We start from the raw sequence: 25,040 nt of genomic DNA, 5'->3' as shown, positions 1-25,040 counted from the left end.
TGTTCTGCTGTCGGGTAATAATATCCAAACTGATATTTTTTTTTATGTTTCATTAGGGATGTGTTGTTATTGCAATATTTGTTTTTTAATTTGACTCGAATTTTATCCAAGAATTTGGAATAGGATATATTTATACAAGGTGTCTGTTTGTAGGCTGTCACATATTCTTTACCACTAGAGGGCTGTACACACCTGGGTGACTTGTCTTTTTAAGTTGGAGAATTTTTGAATCACTTTTTTTTAAATTATGTACATTTGTTGTCTTTCTGTCACAGTCATCTCCATTTTTTTTTCAGAGAGGACTGTCTGTGATGTGACCTACTTTGTTGCTGCCAAGCTGCCCCTTACAGCCACTCTCCTTCTTTGACGTATTTAATTCTTGTTGGTGAGAAATTCTTATTTTCCTATTTTTCTTGTTATTTTCTTATGATGGCACGAATTAAATGTTGTTTTACAAAACGTTATATCTGCTCACTTTAAGTTTTCAAATCTCCTATAATATAGTAGGCCTAAGGGATGACATAATATAGGATGAAAGGGGTCTTTCTCAGCAGACATTTTAAACTGGCAGGTGTGTTACTAATAACACAAACAAAGGTTCTGTTCTCTTCAAGTTTCCAAGTAAATTGTGATAGGAAGCCAACCACACCTGGACCCTGAAACCAAAACGGCTAAATAGAATTCAGTCATCTTGAATTTTATAATTTGTACATGTTTTTCTGCTTCATGGAAGTGAGTCTGACCTTACATGTGTATTTCTTATATACGAACTGAAGATGACTTGGAGTTTGACCGACACTGAGTACTATTTTTCAGTTCGGTAAACATTTTATAATTCTGTAATTGTGTTTTGTTTCTGTATTGCTTTATGAAAAATGCTGATTTCACAAATGGCAGCCAACTGTTATAGCTCAGTGTGATCGTAAAGTCATAAAACACACTATGTTTACTTCACTAGTGTTTGTGTCTTCTCTACAGCCTACTATTAACCACACTGTGGCACAATTGAAGCAGCTTGAGCTGGACTATTTTATCATCAAGTGATTACACTCTGTCCAGACTGCTTTCATCATGATCAACTATCACTAATCTGAGTCCTTTGCCCTCAGCAGGCCTGTATTCACCACTTGTCTCTGTGTTGTAAATGAGAACTTGGCTATAGCACCAAGCTGAACCATCAGCAAGACTAAAGGTTACATAATGTCCATCCATCGGGCTACTACTGGTTGTGTAACACATTGGTGCACTGGACATCAGAAGAGTCAGGTTTAGAGGATAGACTTGGGTATATGAATCCATTTTAAGGGAATAAGAGCTTTGTTTTGCCATTAGAACAGATTCCTCATAATATAAAGGGTAATCCCTGGAGATAGTTCTCTCTGAACACCCACAGTAAGCGAGCCAAGATCTAAAAATATTCCGTTTTTATTGCTGCTGCATGCCTCCGTTGGCCTCTCATGGATTCCCTTCCTATATGACGATCACAAACTGGGACTTGGTTGTTTATGAATGGAGCTGTAAAGGTCTTCCATATAAAACCATCCGCGTCCTCTGTTTACGTCTTCCACCTCCTCCACCTCTCAGAGCACCAGAAGATCCCCCCAGCTCAGACTACGTGTTTATCAGCGCTCCGCTAACCACCGTTGCACCATCACATCCTACATCGACGAGGCAAGGGAGAAAACCGCTCGTTTCACACGGAGCCAGCCAATCAGCAGGCTGGTTTCTCTTCAGCATCTCGGAGGGACTGAACCATCGGGTAGACTTGAGCTCAGGCAGCGGGAGGAAAGAGACTCGAGGGCTCCTCGAAGCGCAATTATGGTTTTGTGAAATCGACAGGGAGCTGGAGAATTACGTCACCAGGTGATTAAACCAGAATTTGTCATTTATTACTTTACTCGCGAAACATGTTGCATATTTCGGCTCACGGTAGACCTGAATCAAAAATGCATGCCAGCCTAAACAAATGCTGCTGATTCCCAAAGGGTGCTTCTTGATTTGTTTTCATATTTCTGCATGTGTCCTTTTATACTGAACTTACAATATACGATTTTTGCGCTGCAGGGACGTGTGGCTGCATGACTCATACCTGGGCTTTTCTATTTTTTTGATGTTGTGCATTGGCAGACTTGCGTAAGGAGCTGACAATAACAAACGGATCACGTGGACCCTGTGTGAATCTGGCATTTGCAAGTTTATGTAACACGTTTCTGTCTCTGAAAAAACAAAACCAAAAAACGCGCTCAGACACAGTTTTAAGCAGCAGCTGCAGCCATGTCCAGTAACATAAACATGATCTTTTTCTCTGTTTATCTTGTGAACGCAGGCTCAATGGGAGCCAGAGAGTGAAGGGTCCTCCAATTAGCACCATTAATGGGTAGAAAGAATGACTGGCAACGCATTTGGCCTGTGGCTGCAATATTTTTGTCAAGCTGCTGGGTTATGTGTAGGTAGTTACATAATTATGCATGAAAGAAAAAGACTGATGCCCTCGTTTATTAGCTTCTGATCTGTGAATTCTGCTCTTAGTATGTGAATGGAGTACAGCATTTTCTGCTTAAATTTAAATACCAAATGTCATCAAGTTACTGTGTCATATTGACTGCAATTCAATGAATGATGTTCAGAATGATATTAGATTTGGCTCTGACAGTGGTTATACTAATAGAAAATAAGCTATTTTGTGAGCAGGTGTCATTCAAAGGTACCACACACCTACCATAAGAAAGGTAACATATTTATTTCCTCTCACTTAATGGCGCTGTTGCTGTGTTCTCCCCATAGGTTGAATTTGTTGTGCCTGAGAAGAAGACACAGTCACCGAGTTTGTCCCAGATTTCCCTGTTGTAGGTTTCATTGCACTGGTCCAAGAGCCTTTGGGTTCTGTCGCAAACAATTAACCTCAGAGTGTAAATTATTTTTGTTTGCTTTGTGATGCCTCAAATTCAGGTCAGTCGTACAAAGTAAAGGGATTGCTTTTGGGCAAAATGAAGTGTTGTAGCCCGACAGCATTTACAAATCCAAGGGGGTAACTTTTTTTTTTTTTCACATTGACCTAAACGTTGAAGAATAGCCATTATGTGTTTCACTGCATTTTATTTTTCAGCTCTTTAGACTGAGACATTTAGTGACATTTCCATAGCATTACAAATAAACTGAGTTAAGACATTATATAACACAGTCTGGCTTCTGAAAATCTTGAACCATATTCTGTTCAGAGCAAATTTGCTGCTGGCTCATCAGTCCTCTCTCCATCTGAGCCATGTCTGGGACACTTCTGCTGTCTCTGCTTGCATCATGTATTGCTCTCAAATGTGGGGTTGCATAAGGATCCCCGGGCTTTCTTATACCTCTATTTGGCTTGATGCTGCTGCTGCCAACAATAACCGCTGTAGCTTGTTTAAAACATCTTATTTTTCTCCGGCACAATGCTTGCCAAGATCTTTGACTCACAGAGCAAGTTGAAGTGTTTAGGGAGGCGAGGACTGACAGAGGCAGCATGGCGGTGACCTCAGACCCTGACTGCAGCATACTGAGGTCATGCCCTCTCTCCATGGGTGGAGAGTAAGGACTCGGGGTCTGTGGCCAAACTGAGGAATGGTGAAGATGTTGTATTTACCTTGTAATGAGCATTGAATTGCTGGAATTAAACAACGGATATTGAGGTCTTATATACTTCCATGATAAGCAGCATTTAAAGATGGCGCTTTTTCGTCGGACACATTGTTCAAGCCCGATCCACTGTAGAAACAGAAAGCTGACAGACGTGATCTACTACATTGAGCAGACTGGGGGCTTTCACCGTAGTGATGATGGTCTTTGTTTTACATTTATGATTGACTGACACGGTCACATACCAGAGCAGCTGTCTGGAAAGGATACTGATCTAGCTAGAAAGCAGATGGGATCCCTGTGTGCCCACTCACCATGATAACATGATGGAGGAGTAGGATACTGTTAGACACACACACACACACACACATACACACACACACACACACACACACACACACATACACACACACACACACACACACACACACACACACACACACACACACACACACACACACACACACGTGTACAAATCACTCTGACAACAGTGTCATCATTTTGTGAGTTAAACACCATCTGCCAATCTAACAGCTAAACACCAAATAGTGTTTTTTGGGTATTTCAGCCTGCATGTTGCCTACTGGCTAATATCCTTGCTCCAGAATGAATAGAGCATGGCAGTGTATTGTTGCTATGAATAGATGCAGTTCAAAATGGGTCAATTTATAGTTAAAGCACTCGTCTGTGCAGTATATTGCCAGAAGGCAAGTGTATGCAAGCATGCTGTCATCCAGTCACAGATTTGTCTCTGGAGATCTGCCCTTAACCAAATGCCTTCTCATTTGTATGTGGCGAAGTGGGGCAGAAAAATGGCACAAGACAAAACTGTTCTACAATGGTTGTGTTTGTCTGTTTTTTTCCTTTATCACAGTAGAAATCTGGCCAAAGAAAATATAGTGAAAAGGCGCTGTCATGTCAGAGCACCACATTTCCTTTAATCTCTGTGTGTGTTCAACTTCATGCCTCTGAACTCAAAGCATTTAATGACCTCTCTTTTTGAACATGATGTCGTCTGAGGAGGTTTGTTATACTGAGGACTTCGGCACTTGAAACTACTGACAATAAATTGGAGGAGGAGAGTGAAAAGATTCCTTTGTCTCTTGTAGATTTTGCTGCTGTGACTGAAGCACAAAGGAAAACACAGCGAGTTGCAACTCTATTGAAAGGATGTGGATCCCCACTGAAAGTAAAGTCAATAACAATGGAACCTCACTGTGGGCATTACAGGAAGCTAAAACAGAATCTATATCAACATCAACGCCTGCATCACATGAATGTACAAACACTTTGCTTCAGGTTTTCAATATGTAGGTTGTTAATTATAAACATTTTACTCCCTTTTCATTACAGTGTCATTTCTAATGACAATGCAGTAAATAAATCCCCAACATAAACTTAATTGCAATGGAACTACTTGATAAACAATGATTTAAAGAGAGTGTAATATGTTTAGAGCTGTGATTAGCCCTTCAACAGAAAATTAATTGGCAACAATTTTGATACAATTTAATGATTAAGTTATCAATCAAGCAATAATGGAAAATGTATCGTTTTGATATTGGACTGTTGCTTGTACTACACATGAAGATACATGTTTAGTACAAGCATTTTATCCACTAAATGATTGAGTGATTAATCAACAACAACAACAACAAAAATCAAAATATTCATTATTTAAAAATAACCTTTGGTCACAGCACTAGATGTAACTGTATTAATTTCATTAATTAAACAACACATTGAAAACATTACTGTTCTAAATTTGTCAATAAAACACAACAGTGAGCCCAAATGTCCACATATTAACTGAAAAAGGCATAGATACCGGTATTCAGATTTGACCTGGAGATTTTTTTTTTTTTATGCATTCCCCAGGTATGTCCTGGTTACAAAGATGGTAGAAAATTAATTTTGAATCAATGAGGAAGGAAGAGCTAGGATTATAACTGTGGATGTTGCAATTGTGTGATATGCACCTTGACAATAACTTGATTGCTTTTTTGAGTAAGTATAGTTTACAGTGAGATATGTGTGTTTCACTGATGCAAATGAACTTTGATTTTCTGTTCCTCTTCATGGTAATATGTAATTATAATTTACATTGTACTTCATTGGTACAATTCAGCAACCTCAATAACTCCATCTCAATCGTCTTGGCCCGAGTCCTCGATGACATAATGACTACAGAAACCTCTGCCGTCAATCGTGGTACTCTGCGATGTCACCATGTGTGTATTTGTGAAGAAATGGGCATGGGTCAGACAGAGAGGCCACTTGCATTGGACAATGGGTTCCCAGTGTCCATAGCTCTGAATGCCATTATTCATACACATTAATAATCTCTTCTTTTTTTCGCCTATGAATCGACATCATGATTATAATGGCTTTGTGCAGTATCTATCTTTTGTACTTGAAAACTTGAACTTTTGTACGTATTTAAGTGTCGACTGTACTTAGCAAGGTCACATTTGTGATTGTTGGCCACAGGGTTGTGGATACAAAACCCTGCACTATTGCCACTGCCACTGGGGGTGAGTGAAATCACTTTATTGGTGACTTGAGGGAGTTACTTTGTTTGCTAGAGCAGAGGGTTTAGTCCACAGGACCCAGCATGTCTCACAGGTTTTCATCTTGTTGGTATCTTTTTAAACAGTAGTGGTCACAACAACTACTGACAAGTTGTTTTAGAGATTTTGTTGTGGTGCATTGCCATGGCAACACGTTTACTTTAAAGATGCTGAGCTAGATATGGGAACAGTTGAAAGGTAAGCAGAGACCCATCACTTGCTACTAACCTGACTTCTACTGACTTGTTGCTACTTTGCATGATTGTGTGAGGCTGACTTGAGAAGGAGAAATACTGCTGCTGCTGTTGTGTATATATAGATGCAAATCAGGATGATGTGTAGAGATAGAAATCCCTGAATGAAGTCATCCAAAGAAAAAATGAGAAGTGAAGCAAATGTAGCCTGAGAAGATGAGTCACAACAAACAAGACCTAACGTATCTACCTGAAAGTAATGCTGTGTTAATTGTGGTAAAGAGGAATTTCATCTTGTTCCTTTTTAAAGCTGTTGGTATTATTCTCTCCATTCTAAAAGCTTCCGTTGGCTATATCTCTGCTTGTTTTTGTCACACTGTATTAGACGTTATATCATAATGAATTGAATTTATAATTGGAGCATAATTAAACAGTTTATGGAAAAGTGGAACAGTGCACTCTTGTAGTGATGCTGTTATTTCCTTTAATTTGACTCTTTTCTCCATCTCCCTCTAACTGGCATTCACATCCTCTCATGTTATTCACCTCCGTTCTCATCTCTTCCACAGCACAAACAGAATACAAAAGTCAGCTAATCCGAGCACTGCACAGAGGAAACCACATTCCTGCACAAGCATGGCAGACCAGAAGTAAGTTTTGGTCGTCGTCTCCTATATATGAGCATCCAAATCCCATTTTGTGTCTTAGTTCAAATACCCATCTTATCTTTTTTTCTTGATTTGTGTGCCTTTGAATTCCACAGATATCTATTTATAACTTTCACCTTGGTGCCAGAACACATAAGACATCAACCCATTCACAGGCAGCACAGAAGCACATCACCACAGTCTGATCTTGCCCGTAACGTAGAAGTACCTCACAAAAAGAGACAACCAAACACAAATTAACAAACTAGGTCGAGGGAAAATATTTCCTTTTTAATCTGTTGATTCTGATCAAATCCCATTTCTGTACAACTTAATAGGAATTATGTAATTTAGAACCAGTAACCTTATATGCTTCAGTGACAGCTTTTCTAAAATCACTTTTCTGGGTTATTTTACCAACCTCTTGTATTTTGAATATTCAGTAATCTATTCTGAAACAGTGACTTCAGTCTATTTACATTATATTACGAAAACTGACATCCATACCTTTTACATTACATGGATGGCTAGATAATATGTGTCTTTTTCTCTTGCAGAGACAACATAGACGACTTTAAAGTCCAGACAGCCAAGCATCCCAACATCAGCTCAGCCCCTTTACGACCGAATAGTGATCAGTCCAAAGACCTGGCGTCCAAAGGGCTTTCATCTGAGTCTAATGGGACCAGTGAGGGAGGTGTGGGCTCGTCCACACCAGTGGAGGTGACCGCTTTGGAAGAGTCATTTCGACGCTTTGCCATTCATGGTGACACTCGTGCTACTGGCAAGGAGCTGCACGGCAAGAACTGGTCCAAACTCTGCAAGGACTGCGGCGTGATTGACGGCAAAAACATCACCCTCACTGATGTGGACATCGTCTTCAGCAAAGTCAAGTAAGAAAGGCACCAACATTATTGTGCACTAAGGACAAAATATTAGATGAACTACAAATTCGTAAAGCTCTAGTCCAGGCTCTGTTCTTCCATTCTTGAATTATTTGTTTTAATTAATCTGCCAATATCTGGGCCAGCTAAGATCTTGTAACTAGTGAGCCACCACTGAATTGTGTATTTTTAATACATATCTTGCCGTGGCTTTTTGTACAATCAACAAAAACAGAACAATAAAACCTGGTTGAATGTTGCATTACAGGTGGTATATTATTAGAATAAGCAAATTAAAGCAATGATGATTGGCATTTCATAAAAACACCATTATATTAGCAACAAAGGCACATTTTTTGTAGTTGCTGAATTTCATGTTTGCATGTTGTATTCCTTCATACTAAGTTGACTTGGATGAAGCAGAAACAGCACCTAGAGCAAAAGGCCAGAGTGGCTCATCTTATCGTTCCTCAGGCTGGACTGATTCATCCTTTCTTTCTCAATTTAAATGAAGTGCAGCCCGTTAATAAGCTGTGACCTCAATATTATTTGACTGCTGGAGGAAAACCTTTAATCTGTATAGCTGTGCCTAAATTTACCAAGTGCAGTAAGTGTCTGAAATATTTGGGGTGATAACACCTTTACAGATGAGTGTACATATCATCCACACCACATTAAGAACATGTAGTGTTACTATCTCAGACACACTATGGTTCATCCACTTGAACCATGGTGTTCCATGGGAAACCATGGGAAAGCTGGTGTTTAAAAGGACAAGGCTTTTACAGTGTGGGTTCTTGTTGTTTTGTGCATGGTTATTTTGGAGATTTCATTCAAGTACAGAGCAGCTTTGATTTTTTTGTTCCTGGTTGAATGATATGAATAAGGATTATTCTGCTCGACAGCACCAGCATTGTGGAATATGGCTGCGAGCCAGTCATCGTCGTGTGTTGCTACAGGAATGGAGAGGCCATGAAAAAGGTCTGCTCCGGAGTCTCACATTGATTTACTGGATTTTCCATCTTCTACTTGAACATAACTATAGTTCATTCTCAGTCATTTTGTGTACGTACTTTTACACAATAGAATCCAAAATGGTTTTTAATGTTATTTTTTGTGTTTGAGACTGTTTATTCTATCTTTACTACAGCAATGATTAGTGTTCTACTTTTACCAAAAATAAAGTACAGTAGAAACTGAGATATGTGAAATGAATTTGGTTATACATGTGGCATAACTATAGCCTACAGACACAAAATGACCTACATATTTTACCAGGTTTATTTATGCATGTTTAGAATTTTACGCTTTTTCAAACATAGTAAGTAGCATTTCTACATCCCAAAAGAGTGGAAGACATCTTGTGAGTCATAAAAAAAACAGCACTACCTCTGCATATTCCCAAGGTCAAGGATATTGTCAGTAGTATTTGGCTGAATGATATAACGATGCAGAAACAATGGATTTTGTAAACTGCATTAAAAAAAAAATGCTGTAGATTTCTTGCAGTGTACACTTTTTATGATATTATTTTTACAATTATGATGAAAAGAATCTGCTAAAAGTGCCCCTAAGGGTCATACAGGTTTATGTTTTAACCCTTAAATGCATACTTTGAGTTGTGAATGACCTGGGGCTATATGACACCTTGTCTAATTCATTCCATTAGGCACCAAACTTCCTAGTATTTCTCAAATTGTTGGTCTTTTTTTTGAAGACCGTTTTTATGGTCATTTTATAGGAACAGTAAGAACAGACAGGAAAAGAGAGTTGTGAAATGACATGCAGTAAAGATCAGTCCGGCCAGAACTCTGACCAGGTACTTGCTGCTCAGGGCACAAGCACACATTTTGTATCCATTGAAACCACTTGACTATCGGGCGCCCTGAACATTTGGTCTTTACCAATGTTTTGAATTAAAAAGGATTGTTTTTCTATTTTCTTTATCTCAAGACTAGCTTAGATGGTGCAACAACTGGGCTATAGGCCTTGTCCAAAACACAATTTTTTTTTTATCATGAGAATGGCATAGCGAGTGAATGGTACAATGTTCAAAATACATCTAATTAGTGGTCCCAAGAGAAATTAGGAGTGAGTGACCTAAAGGTATATAATTGTGTTTCAAAAACAACCCTTGCATTTCAGTGTTAAGGATGTGTAAACATCCAAACATTCCTTCAGTATTTCAGCTGGTAGTTCTACAGTAAACCTGACTGCCAAAGAAGTATCCTTGTTTTTCGAGTCGCCTGTATCCACACCTCCACTGTTGGCATGGCAGCGGGTGTTAATATTTATAGACATTTTTCTTGGCAAGACTAGAGAGAACTTGAAGCTGACTGTGCAAATTAAGCTTGTTTGTATCACACTCTACAGGTGAGCAATATTTAGAAATGTGCAAACAATATGATGTGACCACTATAGAGGGAGAGGGGAGCATGTTTCCTGCTTTTGCACACATGCTACACACATGTTTTTAGCAGTGGGTCTGTACAGTGTTGTAGACATCAAGGATGTGTGTTTGGTGTGTCAATTTGCAGGTTCTGTAATATGTGCCCTGCAGGGTTTCAGGTAGTCCATGCATCCGTGCATCAAGTAGACTCCCAGCTCTGGAGTGTGTTGAGGACAGTACAGTAAAATGTGAAAAAAGCATGTGGTGTGTATACTTCAGAGCCACCCACTGGATACAAATAGGTACAGTACTGGGGGAAGGGCTCGTTTTCATGTAGTTTCTGACTCCGGGTATGACTGAGCGGGGGAGGGCTGCCATGCCTGAGATGCAGATCACCACTTTCCTTTTAATCAGTGTCAAAGCTCTTTGCTTGCTTGGAAAATTAAACATCCTAATGAGCACTGGCTAATCGCAGCATGGCTGAATGAATTATTGTTTACTCTGGGTATCGAGGTCTGCTGCACCACATTGGCGCTCTGCTGTGCAACCTTGGAGCCAGAACACCACAGCATAAATTATGGATGAGGTAGAAATCTGGCTAGGATAAAGTAATTAGTATCAGCTTATTATAATGGCTTCATTTTCCAGACTTTGGTTGTCTTTCCTCATCAGTGAACATAACACAGGCACAGCTAACTATTGTTTTAGATCTACATAGATCATGTACCGCAGATGGCTGAAATGTGTAAACAGACAGCAGCTATCCAAGACTAAAATAAGATTTACAACATTCTCCCTTTTTAACCTTATCTCAGCCTTCTTATATTCAGGTTTTTGTTTATTTTCACAGCTTAACCTTTTGTATACTTTTGGAAACTAAATAGGTCAGTGTGGGGAGTTCTGCAAACCAGACACACTTATCTTCCTTGGACAGAAATGGCAGCTGAAAGTCCAGTTTCCTCTCTGACATTAGACAGCATGGAGCAGAGCTCTCATGTTCAACGCCGATTGATTGCCCAAACAAAACCGGTCACTGAATGAGTCAAATTAATAATAAACCCAAACATCTCTGTTTACTGTAGTTTGTTGCTATGGGGAGCAGGTTGTCCAGGGAGACTGTCGGCTTTCTAGGCTGTTGTTTAGGTGATTTGTCACCACAGCAATGGCTGTTTGTGTTTGTGTTACTATGCACTTTTATCATGAAAGTGAAACAGGGAAATGGCCAGTTAAATAACTGGAGCACTCTCAGATGGAGAATGATTGATGATGGTAATCTGTGGCACGCTGTTTTTAGTGCTCACTAGTTTGATTTTACAAGTAAGAATACAGTGATTCAACACAACCTTCTAGGTACTGAGGTACATTCAGCAGGTCTTATATTAGACAGCTGAAATTAAATCAAAAACATTGGGGAGGGAGCACTCAAGCTAAACTATACAGCTGAAGACAATATAATGGATGATACGAAGCGACAGTCACAAATACATCCAAGTCTGTGGAGTTCCTCAGACGACAGTTGAGCTCTGAAACACGGTGGGAGACGAGATCCAAACAGTGAAAGGTTTCTCACTGTTTATGTCAGTACGATACCATCTCCATGTTGTTTCTGTCATCTGCCATGTTGAAACAATCACACATGGCTTTGTGTACACTACTGTCGACTCTCATTTTGACCTTTCAATTTATACCGAGAGGCTGTAGAAAAGACCTGCCGATAAAGCAAACCTTAATACAGAGTTTTTGAGCAGGTATATGTTTTGGGATTTTAGGCTCTACTCTGTGACAAGTATTATCTCATACTTAAGCTCCTTTTCCTCCTACATTTCAGGAAGAAATCCTGTCGCACCATCACGTTTGATGAGTTCAAGGCTGCAATTGGAGAGCTGGCCAGGAAGAAATACAAAGAAAAGACTGGAGAGGAAGCCGAGGCCGAGGTCATCAAGCTGATCGAGGGGAAGGCACCCGTCATTGCAGGAGTCACAGTAAGATCTGACTTGTAATATTCAAAAGAGTCACATCATGTCTATTTTTACCAGCAATCACAGTTGAAGCTCAAATGTTTTTGAAAACTTCCCAACAGAGAGCCGTGGCTTCGCCAACAGTGAGCCGTCTCACGGACCCCGCCAAGTTTACGGGGTCACACAAGGAGCGTTTCGACGACACCGGCCGCGGGAAGGGTAAGGCGGGACGAGTAGACGTAGTTGACACTTCTGGATACGTCTCGGGATACAAGCATCAAGGGTCATATGAAAAGAAAGTGAATAAACCCACTGATGGCAAACCCATGTGAGGGCAAAGATAAGGAAATAAACATTCGATCAACTACTAGGAGGTTTTTCTATTAAAAAAAGTATTCATAGAAAGCACAAAAAGAATAGCATTTCATATATTTTCCCACCCATCTATTTCGTGTGTGTGTGAGAGAGCAATGTTTTTTGTGTTCCTCTCTTTGTGAAGTGTGAGAACTGGAAACCTGTTTACATCTATTTTTACAAAGTAATCACCAGCTGGTACATTCCTATCTGATAGAAAGTTACTGCCAAACACTGAAGAGAACAAAAAAGAAACTGCTATGCTATGAATATTGAAGCTTCATTGTTATGATAGGGCCTTATAATATTTATTAAACACATTGAACAAGATGCCAAGAAAAACAAGAGTGGGACAACCGTTTGATTAATTAGCAATATTGCACTTTTTAATGGAAACGTTCCCATATTCCCATATTTAGCTAAAGAAATGCATTTTTAATATTTTGCAGTTTCAGAGAAGATTGACACACATTTTTTGACATAGATATCATTGATGTTCATTTCTTTTGAAAATTTAATTCGATCTTCAGTGTTGTTTGTCTGCCATCTGCACTTGTCAACTGTTACGTTTCATAATTAATATATATCATTTTAATAATTTGCCTTCAGCTCAGACCAAGAAAATCGACAATGGTTTTGTGAAATTGTTTTACGATCTTTCCGGAAATACAATTAAGTCACCTATCATACTGAACATCTGTGACTTCTGTCATATCTGCTTGTTTTTGTGAATATGTAAAACATAAAAAAAAAAAATCCAAATCCCTCCCCTCACCAACACAGTCATAATCCACACCTGATCATATCAAATTATACACAAACCATTTTGCTAACATGCATTCTTAGTAATAAATTGGTGAATTGATCTGAAAGAACAAGCTCTAACCACTGTAATGAGCTCAGTTGTACAAGATTGTATTTTTAACATTTTACTTATTTTATTTCCTCATCGGATTTATATACAGTTGTTCTAATATATTTGTGGTAAAATTGTGTATATTCTAAAAGGTTTTAGCCGCAAGGCTTAATTTAAGACACTGGCTTCATGTTTTTTTCTGTATTGCTGTACTTTGTGCATGTTCCGTATATTGCATTTGATTCAGAAGCATATAGATGACAGTAGGGGTTTGTCATATCTTATCAGAGCTGCTGTGCCTGCTGTGAGGACAGACTACTAGACACTTAAATATTTTTTTATTTTTGAAATTGTGGGATCATGATTAAAATCTTGCATCACTCGACATCAATGTATAACTTGTACGTGTACAAAGTCAGCTATCCTCTAATGCTAACATATTTATCTGTTGATAAAAGACTTAGAGTACCTCTTATGTGTGGTACTGTTGTCCAAAGCACAAATTTTAAGTGAGAAAAAAGCAGGGATTTAATGTTTCCTTACATATTGTATCAGATAAAGGGAAAATTGCAAACAAGTAATGTACTTTTGTAGGTTATTTTTCCGACAGAGTTTTGTGTCGCACACTACCAGTAGCCTGAGCTGATGAAGAATCATGCATCCAGTGCAAAACTAGCAGCTGTGTTAGTTTTTGTCTGCTGCAATAACTTGATCTGTTTTCTGTGCTTAATGCCAAATACTGTGCACCTTTAATGTGGAGGAACAATGTTGTTTTTTTTCAATAACTTTCAATGTAATATTGTGCCCCAGTGCATGCAGTGTGGTTTGTTTTGTTCTTGTTCTTTAGACCTCTTAAAGTGTGTTCATGATTTGTAGTGCATTATTGAAAATTAAAAAAAAATACTGTGGAGGTTATGGGGTGTCATTCAAAACATGAGTTATATTCTTATGGCTTGTTTTGGGAACACTGTGCAAGCCCCCACCAGTGGCACCAACCGGTACCCTGTAACATTCAAATAAAAACAAAAGCTACATGCAGTTAGTGTCGCATCTAACGTGGTTTGCCAGGTCTTGCATTAGTGTTCGCAAGCAGAAAGCATGTGCGTGGGTGCGTGTGTGTGTCCGTGTGCGTGTGTGTGTGCGTGTGTGTGTGTGCAGCTCTCTAGCCTTAAGGCAGAGGTATAAATAAAGTCACAGTGCAGCTGGAATCTAGATGCATTCATTCCACTGCAGCGTACAAAGCAGATGGAGACACAACTGACCTAAAAAACAAAGAAAAAAAAGAAAAAAAAAAAGGGGGGGGGGGGTGAGACAGCCACAGATCCAGGAAATACATTCTGACCTTCTCACTAACATTTTTAAACCTAAAATCATTCGTTAACATAACTGCCGTGTCACACTTATACACAAAGGTTCATGAATGAATTGATTTTCCCTGTCACTGTTTACATCAAGAAAATGCAGCCCATACATATTTTTGGGGAAATAATAAACACTTAATTTATCAAAAGGGCTTGGAACTTAGTACACATAAAATACAAATGTTGGCTGCGGTGATATAAATTAAATTAATATGAATTTAAAACAGTCTACAGTCGCTGGACTTTGTGCTAATATGATGCTTAGCATAGTCTTGCTTGATATATTTATCATGGGGTGTATCTCTTTGTTCAAATTCTGCTTTCATATTCCCCACATCCTTTCAGCTCAGCAAGCAAACACTCGTTGGTAGCCACCAGGGACCTGCAGCCCACACAAAGACACATTCAAGTCATAAAAACAACAAGCGGGCTGATTTAGATTTGAGATTACATCACTGCACTCACATTGTAGGTGTGTATATACAGTAAAACCAAGTGTCAGCACTAACATGACAGTATTGGCTTACTTGTGGCTCTCTTGCAGCATATTTGACAGCTCCTTGACTTTCTCAGCCTCTTCTACTTTCTTCTTCAGCCCCTCGATCTCTTTCCTCAGCTCCTCCACTTCTGTCTGAGCCTCTAGAGATGAGCAAACACCAAATATGATAGTTGGTAGGAAAAGATGCATATTTTTCGCCCATCTCCAGTGGAATTTACACCCACCTCTGATCTGAGTAATAGGTGAACTTTTCATCATAGACTTGAGATATTGACGTTCTAACTTGATGAGCTGTTTCTGCAGAGCAACATTCTCCTCCAAGACAATCTTCAGCTGCTCATTTAGTTTGCCCTGTGTCAGAGTGAACACAATAAATACTGTGTACTCGTCTACACAAGCTCAGTAGTGCTGTCCAGTGTTGAATCAACTCACAGCCGCTGTGTGAGCTTCCTCCAGCTGAGCAGAGAGGTTACGGACTTCAGTTTTGTGCTCCTCCTCTCGTGCCGCTGCTTGAAAGCTCAGCGCATCAGCTTCCCGTCTTAAGGTCCTGACCTCAGCCTCCCGGCTGGAAATATCACTTTCCATCATGGAGAGGATCTGGACTGCCTGAGCTAGAGCCAAAAATAGAAAGCATGAGAAGACATTCACTATCTCAGGCTCCTATAATCAGATACGACATTCCCCAAAACCAAACTCCAACTCACACAGGAAGTTGTTGTTATGATGCAGGGATCTCTCTCCCGTCCAGTGTTTGTCGACGAGGTTAAGGAGCATCTCCAGGGGTTTTCTATAACTACCCTAGGAGGTGAATTTAGAAACACTGTGAGCTCATGTGAGAGGAGAATCAAACAAATGAGGAATCATTCGGGGTGCAAACTATTAAGAAGACTGAATGAACTGCCAACCCTTTTTTTCTTTTCGGCTTGCTGCGGCAGACTGGAGCCCCTTTCTGTCTCGTTGAAGCTGGAGTAGGTCAGTCTCGGAGGATGTAAGATAGGGTTAGAGGGGTTGGACAGATTCAAACCAGGACGTCGGGGACTGGGAGGCCGGATATTAATAAATGAAGAACTATGACAGAGACTTTGATCTGGAAAAATGTAAACACACATTCAATTACATATCATGAAAGACAAATTTGGACTTTGTGAATATGTATAAATCCTAGGGATATTGCTAAATACAGAAATTGCATTCTTACCAGGATTTGGAGTAAAATACCCCTTAGCTGCGTGTCTGGTTTGTTTAGGGAAGTCCTTTTGCTTTTGTTTTCCAGGTACAGCTCTATGTTTCTCTATATAGGGGCCAAAGGACACTTTTGGTCTTTCAGCCACTTTTAATGAGGTAGAGCTTTTTTTATGAGATGATTCTTTCATCTGTGGCCCTTTGGACTCAGTTTTATCTGGAAAATTACAAATAACAACAAAAGACATATTTATTGACCTTGGATAGACACTGTGTTAAAAAAATAAATAAGAATTGGCTTCTGTCTCCACCTAGTGGTGATTGTAAACATTGTCGACAATTGAATAACTTGGACAAGAAACTCGAATTGCTGTGACAAGAAGCCCATTTTTATTTGATACTGTTTTCACCAATCTCTGATTGACTTTTCTAATCACAAAATTAAAATAACTTTTTGCATTACCATTACAAAAACACTGATATTTGAAAAATTGCTTATCTTTTTTTTCCACATGGCATCAACTGGGCAGTCTTTGTCCTCCACATAAACCACACAAATAAGTCTCTACCAATCTCTAGTGGACTCTCTTTATAGAGAGCTACAAAGACAGGCTGTATACTTACCACCTTTGGTGGAGGGATACCTGAGAATGGGTTTAGCAGTTTCCTAAAAGTAAGAGCAAAGTTATTAAAATATGTAAATGTAGTACTGGTAATATTGTTTGACCGTGAACAAGATGAAACCTGTTTTGGAGTTGAACTCCTCTGTTCTGTAAAATCTATGGAGTATTCCTCTTTGAGTTCTGAAACAAAAGACGATTCAAAATTACCAGGAGTTTGAAAACAAAAAATGTACTCAGATGGATTTGATTTTAGAATTAGCTTTTGGACTTTGATATCTTACCCTCTGCTTCCTTGTGAGCTAAGTCAGAGATGGTTTCGCTTTTGCGTCCGTGGTTCATTGCGACAAAGTTCAACACAATATCATTAGTGTCCGTCAGGAGAGAAAGCTTCTTGGTTACACGGTCGACTAAAGCCAGTCTGCGAGCACTGCTTCTGGAAACCACAAGCACGACAGCGAAGATCCAACGCAAGCGGACAGAGGCAAAGAAGTAAAGTTGGGGTTACAACAAATTAATGGGTTTATGTGACTACTACTTTCAAAACTAAGCTCCAAGGTCTCTCTCTTTATTTGAAAAATCGTATTATTACAGTAGGGTGCAGGATACTGCACATGTTAGAGATGGGCAGTAGGGAGGAAACTGATCAAAAGTCTTCTTTGTCTTCTAATATTGTCCTTTTACTGTTCTGAACTCAAAAACTAAGAATCAGTTTCACTGGGTTTCCCATGTATTCCAGGGGCCAGATGCATAAAACTCTCATCAAATGCTTAAATTACCAAACACATTCCTCTCGCAACATTCATAAAGCTTCACATACACACGATTCTGTTTAATCAATATCAGCCACTGTGGGCATTTTCACTCCCACAGTTCAGAAACACCCAGAATCAATCATTTACATACAGTATCTATACTTGTGCCCACTCTCCACTTGTTTGACTTGTCAGTGATAAGAAAGGCATAGAAGAAATGCAATTTCTCCAACTGTATTGAACTGACCAGGTTCTCCAACTGTGGCAGAGCAGCTCTCCCTACATACTACCATTATACATGAGTGTGGCTATTTATAGTGGAACCTGACTGATATATCCTGACCAATATTAGTCTATCACGGATATATTGGTATCAGCGTATATGTTGTCTGAAATACACTGATATGAAAAAAAAAAAAATCTGATCATAACAGAGAAAAAGATGTTAAGGGTAAATTAGAAACTGTTGGAATTGTGTTTTTAATTCATACGTATATATAATGATCAAAACCACAGTGAAGTTTGCCGTTTCAGTGCATTTAGCCATAAAATATCCTGCATCCATTACAGAGCTTTGTCACAAGTGTTAGATAACCACACATCGGCCTTCAAAGTTCTCGATTCAATATTTGATACTGCCACCAAGATCTGCACCCACGGTGGCTCCACCCGAGCTCTTTGCCCAGATTATTGCAAGAAAAGTGCGGTATTATATGTGTACTGTATATCCAGTCTATCGTCCAATATATATTGATACCGAAATTGTTTTACTCCCCCGAAAATCCAGTATCGTTCGAGCTCTGATGTATTGTGGCCATACCTCTGATTCATGACATGCAAAAGCAATCAATCATTATTACAAGGAATAAGGATGATTCATTTATCAGATTTTGCTTCACAGTTCAGGAACTGTAAATTGAAATTCATTATTAACACACAGGTGGAGAACAGGACTGGTGGCTCAAATGTTCATAAGGTAAGGTAATAAAGTGAGAATTATGAAATTATTTACATAGTAATCATCTACATTTTAGTTTTTGAATGCTCCATTGATTAAAAACTGAGCAGACTGCAAAAGATTATAACACAATCAGTGAAATTACCAAACAACATAAACAATGTTTTGCTCAAAGAGTACTGCTCTCGTGTTAAATTAAATCCCCTTCTTATCATGTTTTCTGCGGCTATCTCGAAAATTGGGTGTATGTACGGTCTGAAACGTGAGATGTGCACAAATTTTTCTTTTTTAAAAAACAGTTTATGAGTTCAAAATGGCATGTGTAAGATGTCTGTGCATAGGTGTCACTTATACATCTAGCTCTAAATCTTTAGTTGGCACTTCTATCAACTAAACTGAGCTGAAACTTAAGTAGTGTTTTATGTTTAGTGCACCTTTGTTCTTCAGTCGGATTTGGAGAGAAGCTCTTCTGCTGAGGGGGAACATCAGAGGAGAACTGCAATATGGCAACCTTGCGCTCGGTGTCTCTGACTGAACAGCCGTCTGGAAAGCAATGCAGAGCACTTACTTAAACCCAAACCCAAGATGACAATATTCTAGGCAACAGGACCGCATCTTACCAAGCTTGCGGAGGTTGGGCATGGCATGCACCAGATAAGGCCGGTAGTGTGGGTAACCTTTGGTCAGAGGGTTGAGCCTCAGGTCCAGCTCTCTTAAAGCCGGAAGCTTCAACAGCACTTTTACCTCTTCAAGGGAAGGTATGCAGTTGTAGTAGAGGATCAGCCTCTCCAGCTTTTGTAAGTGTTGTACCCCCTGCGAGGAAACCAATCAAGTTGAAGCAAGAGTTAGGAAACAGTTATGCGACAACATCACTGACTGCAAGACGGGGTGAGTATATGAAAGAGGGCTGGGTGGGTGGGTTAGTGGGTGGGTTGGGGTGTTATCAGGTGAATATTTATACCCTTTCAATGAGTGTATTTGCAAAGTGGTAGTGAGTTGCAGTAGTTGGAGTTGGGCCACAATGTTTATTTTGCAACACAACAACCTCTTCAACTTCAATGACCTTTCAGTTGAGTCATTCTTGCTCATGCTGTGCAGCCAAACATTTTTCAAAAACCACAGAATTAAAATTTTAAGATCCCAGAGTTTTCTGAGATAAATGCTTGGATTAATTTTGGGAAAATGTATATAAAATGATTACAAATATGTAATATATAACTGATAGAATGATACAGCCGATAACATCAGGGAGTCGTGAGTGTGGACATTTTCCTTAACATTGTACAGATGTAAAAGTTGGAACTACAGCTGCAATAATTAGTTGATTATCGACAGAAAATGAATCGCCAATTACTTTGATAATTGATTAATCATCTTGAGGTTTTTTTGTTTTTTTTTAATGAAAAAAATGAAAGAATTTTCTGATTCCAGCTTCTTTAATGTGAATATTTTCAGGTTAATTTTGTCCTCCATGACATTTAACTGAATATCTGTCTTTTGTGGACTGTTGGTCGCAGGATATGTTGATAAATTCTGATTTCACAGACACTTTAGACTAAAAAAAAAAACATGACGGTGAACAAACCTCAACAGAGACGAGCGCATTACAGGAGAGATCCAGTCTCTTCAGACGGATAAAGCTATTCAGAGCGTTTCCCAGATGTCTGATCTTCTCCTCATACGTCCCCGGGAGGCTCAGTGTCCGGACGTCACCTATTTAAAAGGTATAATGATAAGAATTAAGAAGCCACTGCAATGCATCATTTGCTTGTGGTGCTTTGGTTCGTAGCAGGTGACAGCTAATGCTGCGTTAGCTCCGGTTAGCTCATCCACCGGTGCTAAGGCCCGGCAAAGTAACCAGCTGCAATAGTTTCCACAAAAAAAAATAAAAGCGACACGTCCCTACTTAACGTTTGCTGTTATTTATTCCAGTGCTACGTTTGTGTCGGCGCGAGACAACGTTACCCAGACATGGATGTTTTAGTTGTAATCTATCACGGATCCATTGCTCCGTTAGTGTTGGCAAACACTCCGCCGCCATACTTTTCGAACCTCTGCTGCATTCAGGTACTATCTGAAGAAAACGACTATCTTTCCTTTTCTGCTATTTGATTTCAAAGATAACTACCCATAACAAGTTAAGTAAGTGTAAATGTTTCATATGAACTGTGAAATATATCTAGATTTTCCTCACTGCCAGATTCAAGTTAGCCTTTAATTCTCAATATTTTCTAAGGTGGTTAATGTTGATAAAATTATTCAGAATCCTAACACTTTTTTTTTTAACTAACTAATCATAATTGGAAAAAAAAGGTCTAAAACACGTTTTAAAATTGTAGTTTAACAAAAGCTAGATACCGTTTAAATGACAGCAAGATTGTTTTAGCAACGTTCATAATATTGTTTTAGATTCATTTGTATTGCACATGTTCAAATACAAGCAATTCAAAGGGCTTTAGAGAATGAAAAAAAAAAAAAGGTTGTGCGTCTACTCAAGTTGTTTTCATATAATATCCATAATTCTTTGTTTAATTGTCTCGAGTATTGATCTTTGCCGGAATAGTTGCAGACTTTACGAGTAGCATTGAACGCATCTTTTGGAGCCTGCGCACTGACCAGATCTAGACTTGTCACGTGTCAAAACAAACGGCAGAAGCTTCACACGTTGTTTTGGACTTGGAAGGAGGTCGGACAAAAGAGGAGAAGTTTCCAGAATGGGGGAACACAGTGACCTGAAGAAGGGTCGGCACAGCTGTGTTGTGAATGGACCAGAGTGGGGGAGACTCCGATTTGAGAGAGGGTGATGACAGTATGGCGATTAGCCAAGGTATTGAGAGAAGGAGGGAGAAAAGGGGGAGTCATTTTGTCGCGACCAGCCCGGAGAAAATCAGGAGAAGTGGAGATTGTGAGGGAGGACCAGAGGATACAGATGGTGATCCAGGGGGGAGGATTTGATGAGGAGTTGATCATTATTTTTTTTGGGGGGGGGGAACCCAAAATACTTAAGGATCTTGGTAATATTGCATCCAGAAGAAGCACCATGGAAGAAAACATATTAACCAGATTTAGGGTTAGAAACACAAGGTTTAGCAAAACAATGCAATAAATAAAAACCCCAATCGGACTATGTGAGTACTGCAAAATACTGTAGATCTGTAGATCAGCTGAGAGTTGAGGAACTTAATCTAAAAAAAAAAAAATGCATTAACTTCAGGGGCAGGGAGTGCATTGCAATACTTGAAATAAACAGGATTGAGTAAAATAATTTCGTTCACTGAATTGGTATAACCTTTTTTTTTAATTTGTTTTTATTTTTATTTTTCTGTTTGTAAGAGGATAGGTAACGCTGATCCACACTCCCGTAAAGTAGGTGGCGGTAATGCGTCTTTCGCTGAATGCTATCCGCCATGAAAAAAAAAAAAAAAAAAAAAAAGCAACAGAAGAAGAAGAAGAAGAAGAAGTCCAAACAAACGTGCTACTTGTTCCAGCCTAAAGTTTGGTCCCGTGCGGTTTGTGTTAATGTATGAAATACGATCCGACATTCAGACACATGATGTAGTTGGAAGAGTTAAGAAAAGACGCATTAATAAAAGGTAACTAACTACTTCTGTTGCCGTTAGCAACGGTGGCGTTGCCAGGCTCGCGGATGTTTTCAGGCGTGTCACTCACTCGTCTTCAGGATCAATGGCGTCCTGTGTAACAGAGTGGCTCACAACATGTTCCAACATCACTTTGTCTGCCACATCACTGTACTCTTCTTATAAACTCTTTAAGGTGGGTGTAACTCAGTGTAGTGCCAATGTAGCTGCGTTGATAGTGAACGGTTTATGTTTTCAAGCATAAAAAAAAAACATATTTTGTGTTTTCAGTATTTCAAATATGAGAATTAGCTACTTTTCCTTCTCGTAGATAATAGTAAACGGAATAGTTTTATTGAAAAGTTAAGTGTCTTTGGAAAAAAAAAAAAAAAATCAGGCTCTGCTAAATGATTGATAATTAATTGAGAAATAGCTGTGGATTAATCAACAATAAAAATAATAGTACTTTCTTCAGTTGCCTTCCTCTACTGGGTGTTTTTTTTAATGAAATTCCTATTATTATTATTTTTTAATATAAAATAAATGTATGCATGCACATCTTACTGCTAATATTTTTAATTGGAGGTTTGTAAATCAATGAATCCAGTCTGCCTTTAGTTAACTTCCTACGTTGTAATTTTGCTGCCACCTCTGCTTCCACCTCTCTGCAGAACCACAGGGGCCCTTCAGTCGGCTTCTTCTTGCTCGGGCTCTCTGCAGCGCTGTGCGTCTTGCGTCCCTCCGGCTCAGACTTCACCTCCCTCCAAAGCGAAATAGAGTGGGCCGGTGAGGTGCTGGCTCCCACGTTGCTCTCCTTCGACTTCCTGTGGCTCAGCCAAGACCGCAACACGGCCAATATTCTCCTGTGTGGCTCCTGTCTGCTGCTCGGACTCTCTGACAGGCTCTCAACAGATGCGCTCTTGATCATGACTGGCTGCCTGGGCCTGTCATCTCTGTCCTGCTGTCTGACTGTCTGTCTGTTCGCAGGTAATGCTTTAGGGGCCTTTGGCAGCGTGGCCCTCAGCCTGCCGTTACTTGTGGCTCGGCGGGTTGGACCCAACACTTTTGGTCCACTCATTTCTCCAGCTGCTGCAGCAGGACTGATGAAGTGGCTTTTAAAAGGGTCATTGTCGATAGGCTGCTGGGCCTCAACGTTGGCTCTCAACAAGTTCCTGTTGGATGTGACTTACTGATGTAATATCAGCATTTAAATCAGCGATCTAAATGATAGGACAGAATCTGTGTAAAGTAATGACTGTCAGGGGGGAACAAGGGAGACAAATGCTGGAGTTTAATGAGCCTGAGTCAATTATTAATTAATAATATCAGCTGGCTCCACCTTATCAAATGACAAACATTTGTTACTTTGCTACATAAACATGAACTACATATATTTTATGAGTTTAAACAGATATTTTGACAAACCAAGTAAAATTAAAAGTGGTTAAAAAAAAAGATTGCTGATAGATCATTCAATAATCAAATTAACTGTTACAATACTACGACCTCTTTGAGAGGTCACATGTCGTAAGAATAACATATATTTTACATATGAATATAATACAAATAATAATAATTTTAATGAACAAAACAGTTAATTGGTCCTGGGATATATGGAAAAATAGTGATAACCAGATTATCTTCTTCTGGTATTGATTTATATCATATTATCTGCTCAAAACGAAGTCAAATTGTTTGCATGGTAATTTACAGCTAAAACTTTTCAAAACATTTGAAATAATCCTGGAAGAAATAACAGTAGTAGTAATCATACAGATAGATAGGTCATAGGTTCCAGAGTTGGATAACAAAAGTCAGATGTTTGTGCTCACCTCTTACTGGAATTACTGCTAAACCAGGACGTTAACTCTATATGAGCTTTATCTAAAAATGTTTTTTTTAAAAAGCATAGAATTATACAAAACACAGATACCTCTATGAAAACTATGAAAAATAACCATTTGCATGAGAGTTCATGGCCTCAATTCATGACTAGGAAACCATGAAGCTCTGTATCACTGTGGTGTAACAACATCTTTTTCCAACATACAGGAAGTACCTGGGGGAAATTCATTATGTCATCTGATTTGACAATGATGAGGCCGGCATGTGAGTGTTGCAATTTTCTGTGATCATTGTAGAACATGGTACTCAGTCTTTGGCCATTGACACCCTGCACACACCTCTCTGCTGACAGTTTTAGTGTTACGGATTCCAAAAAACATCCAGTTGCCCCGGGGTGACGTTTGTTCTGCAGCCTCAGCAGTATCACTGTAAGACTCCCTGCAGTGGTCAAAGCTCTTGGCCCAGCTTTTACCTCATCATAACTGTTTGATACTTATCAATGCACTTTATTTTATTCTTGGGTTTGTCGTAGCTGTAATGGTCACTAGCATGACTTTAATCTGTCACCTTTCACTTAAACGAGGTCTGTATGATGTTGCTCGTCCACACTGTTGTGCTTCCAAGATATTGATATTCTTTACAGAGATTTGTAGTGGACGCTGCAGATTCTCTCTCAGGATTTCAGGGGTGTGAGCAGCTGCCTCAGCAGTTTTACTGCAGTATGTGTGCAGGCATCTGTGGCTGCCTGCCTGTCTCTGGGACAGTGCCTTTGTTAAAG

The 25,040-nt window shown here is 39.3% G+C and overlaps 3 protein-coding genes across 5 annotated transcripts; 2 read left to right on the top strand and 1 right to left on the bottom strand.

Moving 5' to 3' along the window:
• The first annotated feature begins 1,778 nt into the window (after positions 1–1,778).
• Positions 1,779–14,374, top strand: LOC138194301 (tubulin polymerization-promoting protein). 3 transcript variants are annotated; one of them, XM_069142930.1, is made up of 5 exons: positions 1,779–1,863; positions 6,946–7,026; positions 7,581–7,916; positions 12,125–12,278; positions 12,377–14,374. In XM_069142930.1, exons 2-5 carry the CDS (start codon positions 7,013–7,015, stop codon positions 12,584–12,586), a joined length of 714 nt encoding a protein of 237 aa, XP_068999031.1. In that variant the 5' UTR covers positions 1,779–1,863; positions 6,946–7,012; the 3' UTR covers positions 12,587–14,374. The 3 variants fall into 3 exon arrangements, with proteins under 3 accessions (XP_068999031.1, XP_068999032.1, XP_068999030.1); XM_069142931.1 differs by lacking the exon at positions 1,779–1,863 and adding an exon at positions 6,025–6,146; XM_069142929.1 differs by lacking the exon at positions 1,779–1,863 and adding an exon at positions 6,193–6,380.
• On the bottom strand, positions 13,796–20,898 carry cep72 (centrosomal protein 72). The gene is made up of 14 exons (XM_069142928.1): positions 20,805–20,898; positions 20,425–20,552; positions 19,460–19,652; positions 19,274–19,382; positions 17,411–17,562; positions 17,251–17,309; positions 17,131–17,173; positions 16,523–16,723; positions 16,230–16,411; positions 16,029–16,122; positions 15,757–15,935; positions 15,549–15,675; positions 15,353–15,464; positions 13,796–15,207 (listed from the first exon to the last, which is right to left on the bottom strand). Exons 1-14 carry the CDS (start codon positions 20,878–20,880, stop codon positions 15,135–15,137), a joined length of 1,728 nt encoding a protein of 575 aa, XP_068999029.1. The 5' UTR covers positions 20,881–20,898; the 3' UTR covers positions 13,796–15,134.
• Positions 20,899–22,255: 1,357 nt separating this feature from the next.
• Positions 22,256–24,694, top strand: LOC138191611 (transmembrane protein 276-like). Its single transcript, XM_069138518.1, has 4 exons — positions 22,256–22,613; positions 23,089–23,404; positions 24,470–24,526; positions 24,675–24,694. Exons 1-4 carry the CDS (start codon positions 22,524–22,526, stop codon positions 24,692–24,694), a joined length of 483 nt encoding a protein of 160 aa, XP_068994619.1. The 5' UTR covers positions 22,256–22,523.
• Positions 24,695–25,040: the final 346 nt, after the last annotated feature.

Source organism: Embiotoca jacksoni, unplaced genomic scaffold, assembly GCF_022577435.1.
Source record: "Embiotoca jacksoni isolate LCO1_2020_lvr unplaced genomic scaffold, fEmbJac1.0.p SCAF_11, whole genome shotgun sequence".
NCBI lineage: Eukaryota > Metazoa > Chordata > Actinopteri > Embiotocidae > Embiotoca > Embiotoca jacksoni.
Note: the sequence above shows the minus strand (reverse complement) of the source record. Positions and strands in the feature narration are given on the sequence as shown.

Coding starts and splice junctions, on each gene's coding strand:
- LOC138194301 (XM_069142929.1), top strand. Junction 7,917..12,124: donor ATCGTCTTCAGCAAAGTCAA/GTAAGAAAGGCA, acceptor CCTACATTTCAG/GAAGAAATCCTGTCGCACCA. Junction 12,279..12,376: donor CCGTCATTGCAGGAGTCACA/GTAAGATCTGAC, acceptor ACTTCCCAACAG/AGAGCCGTGGCTTCGCCAAC.
- cep72 (XM_069142928.1), bottom strand. CDS start 20,880: ATGGCGGCGGAGTGTTTGCCAACACTAACGGAGCAATGGATCCGTGAT. Junction 17,174..17,250: donor GGAGTTCAACTCCAAAACAG/GTTTCATCTTGT, acceptor TCTTACTTTTAG/GAAACTGCTAAACCCATTCT. Junction 16,412..16,522: donor GTATTTTACTCCAAATCCTG/GTAAGAATGCAA, acceptor ACATTTTTCCAG/ATCAAAGTCTCTGTCATAGT.
- LOC138191611 (XM_069138518.1), top strand. CDS start 22,524: ATGGCGTCCTGTGTAACAGAGTGGCTCACAACATGTTCCAACATCACT. Junction 23,405..24,469: donor GACTGTCTGTCTGTTCGCAG/GTAATGCTTTAG, acceptor TCCAACATACAG/GAAGTACCTGGGGGAAATTC. Junction 24,527..24,674: donor GACAATGATGAGGCCGGCAT/GTGAGTGTTGCA, acceptor TTTGTTCTGCAG/CCTCAGCAGTATCACTGTAA.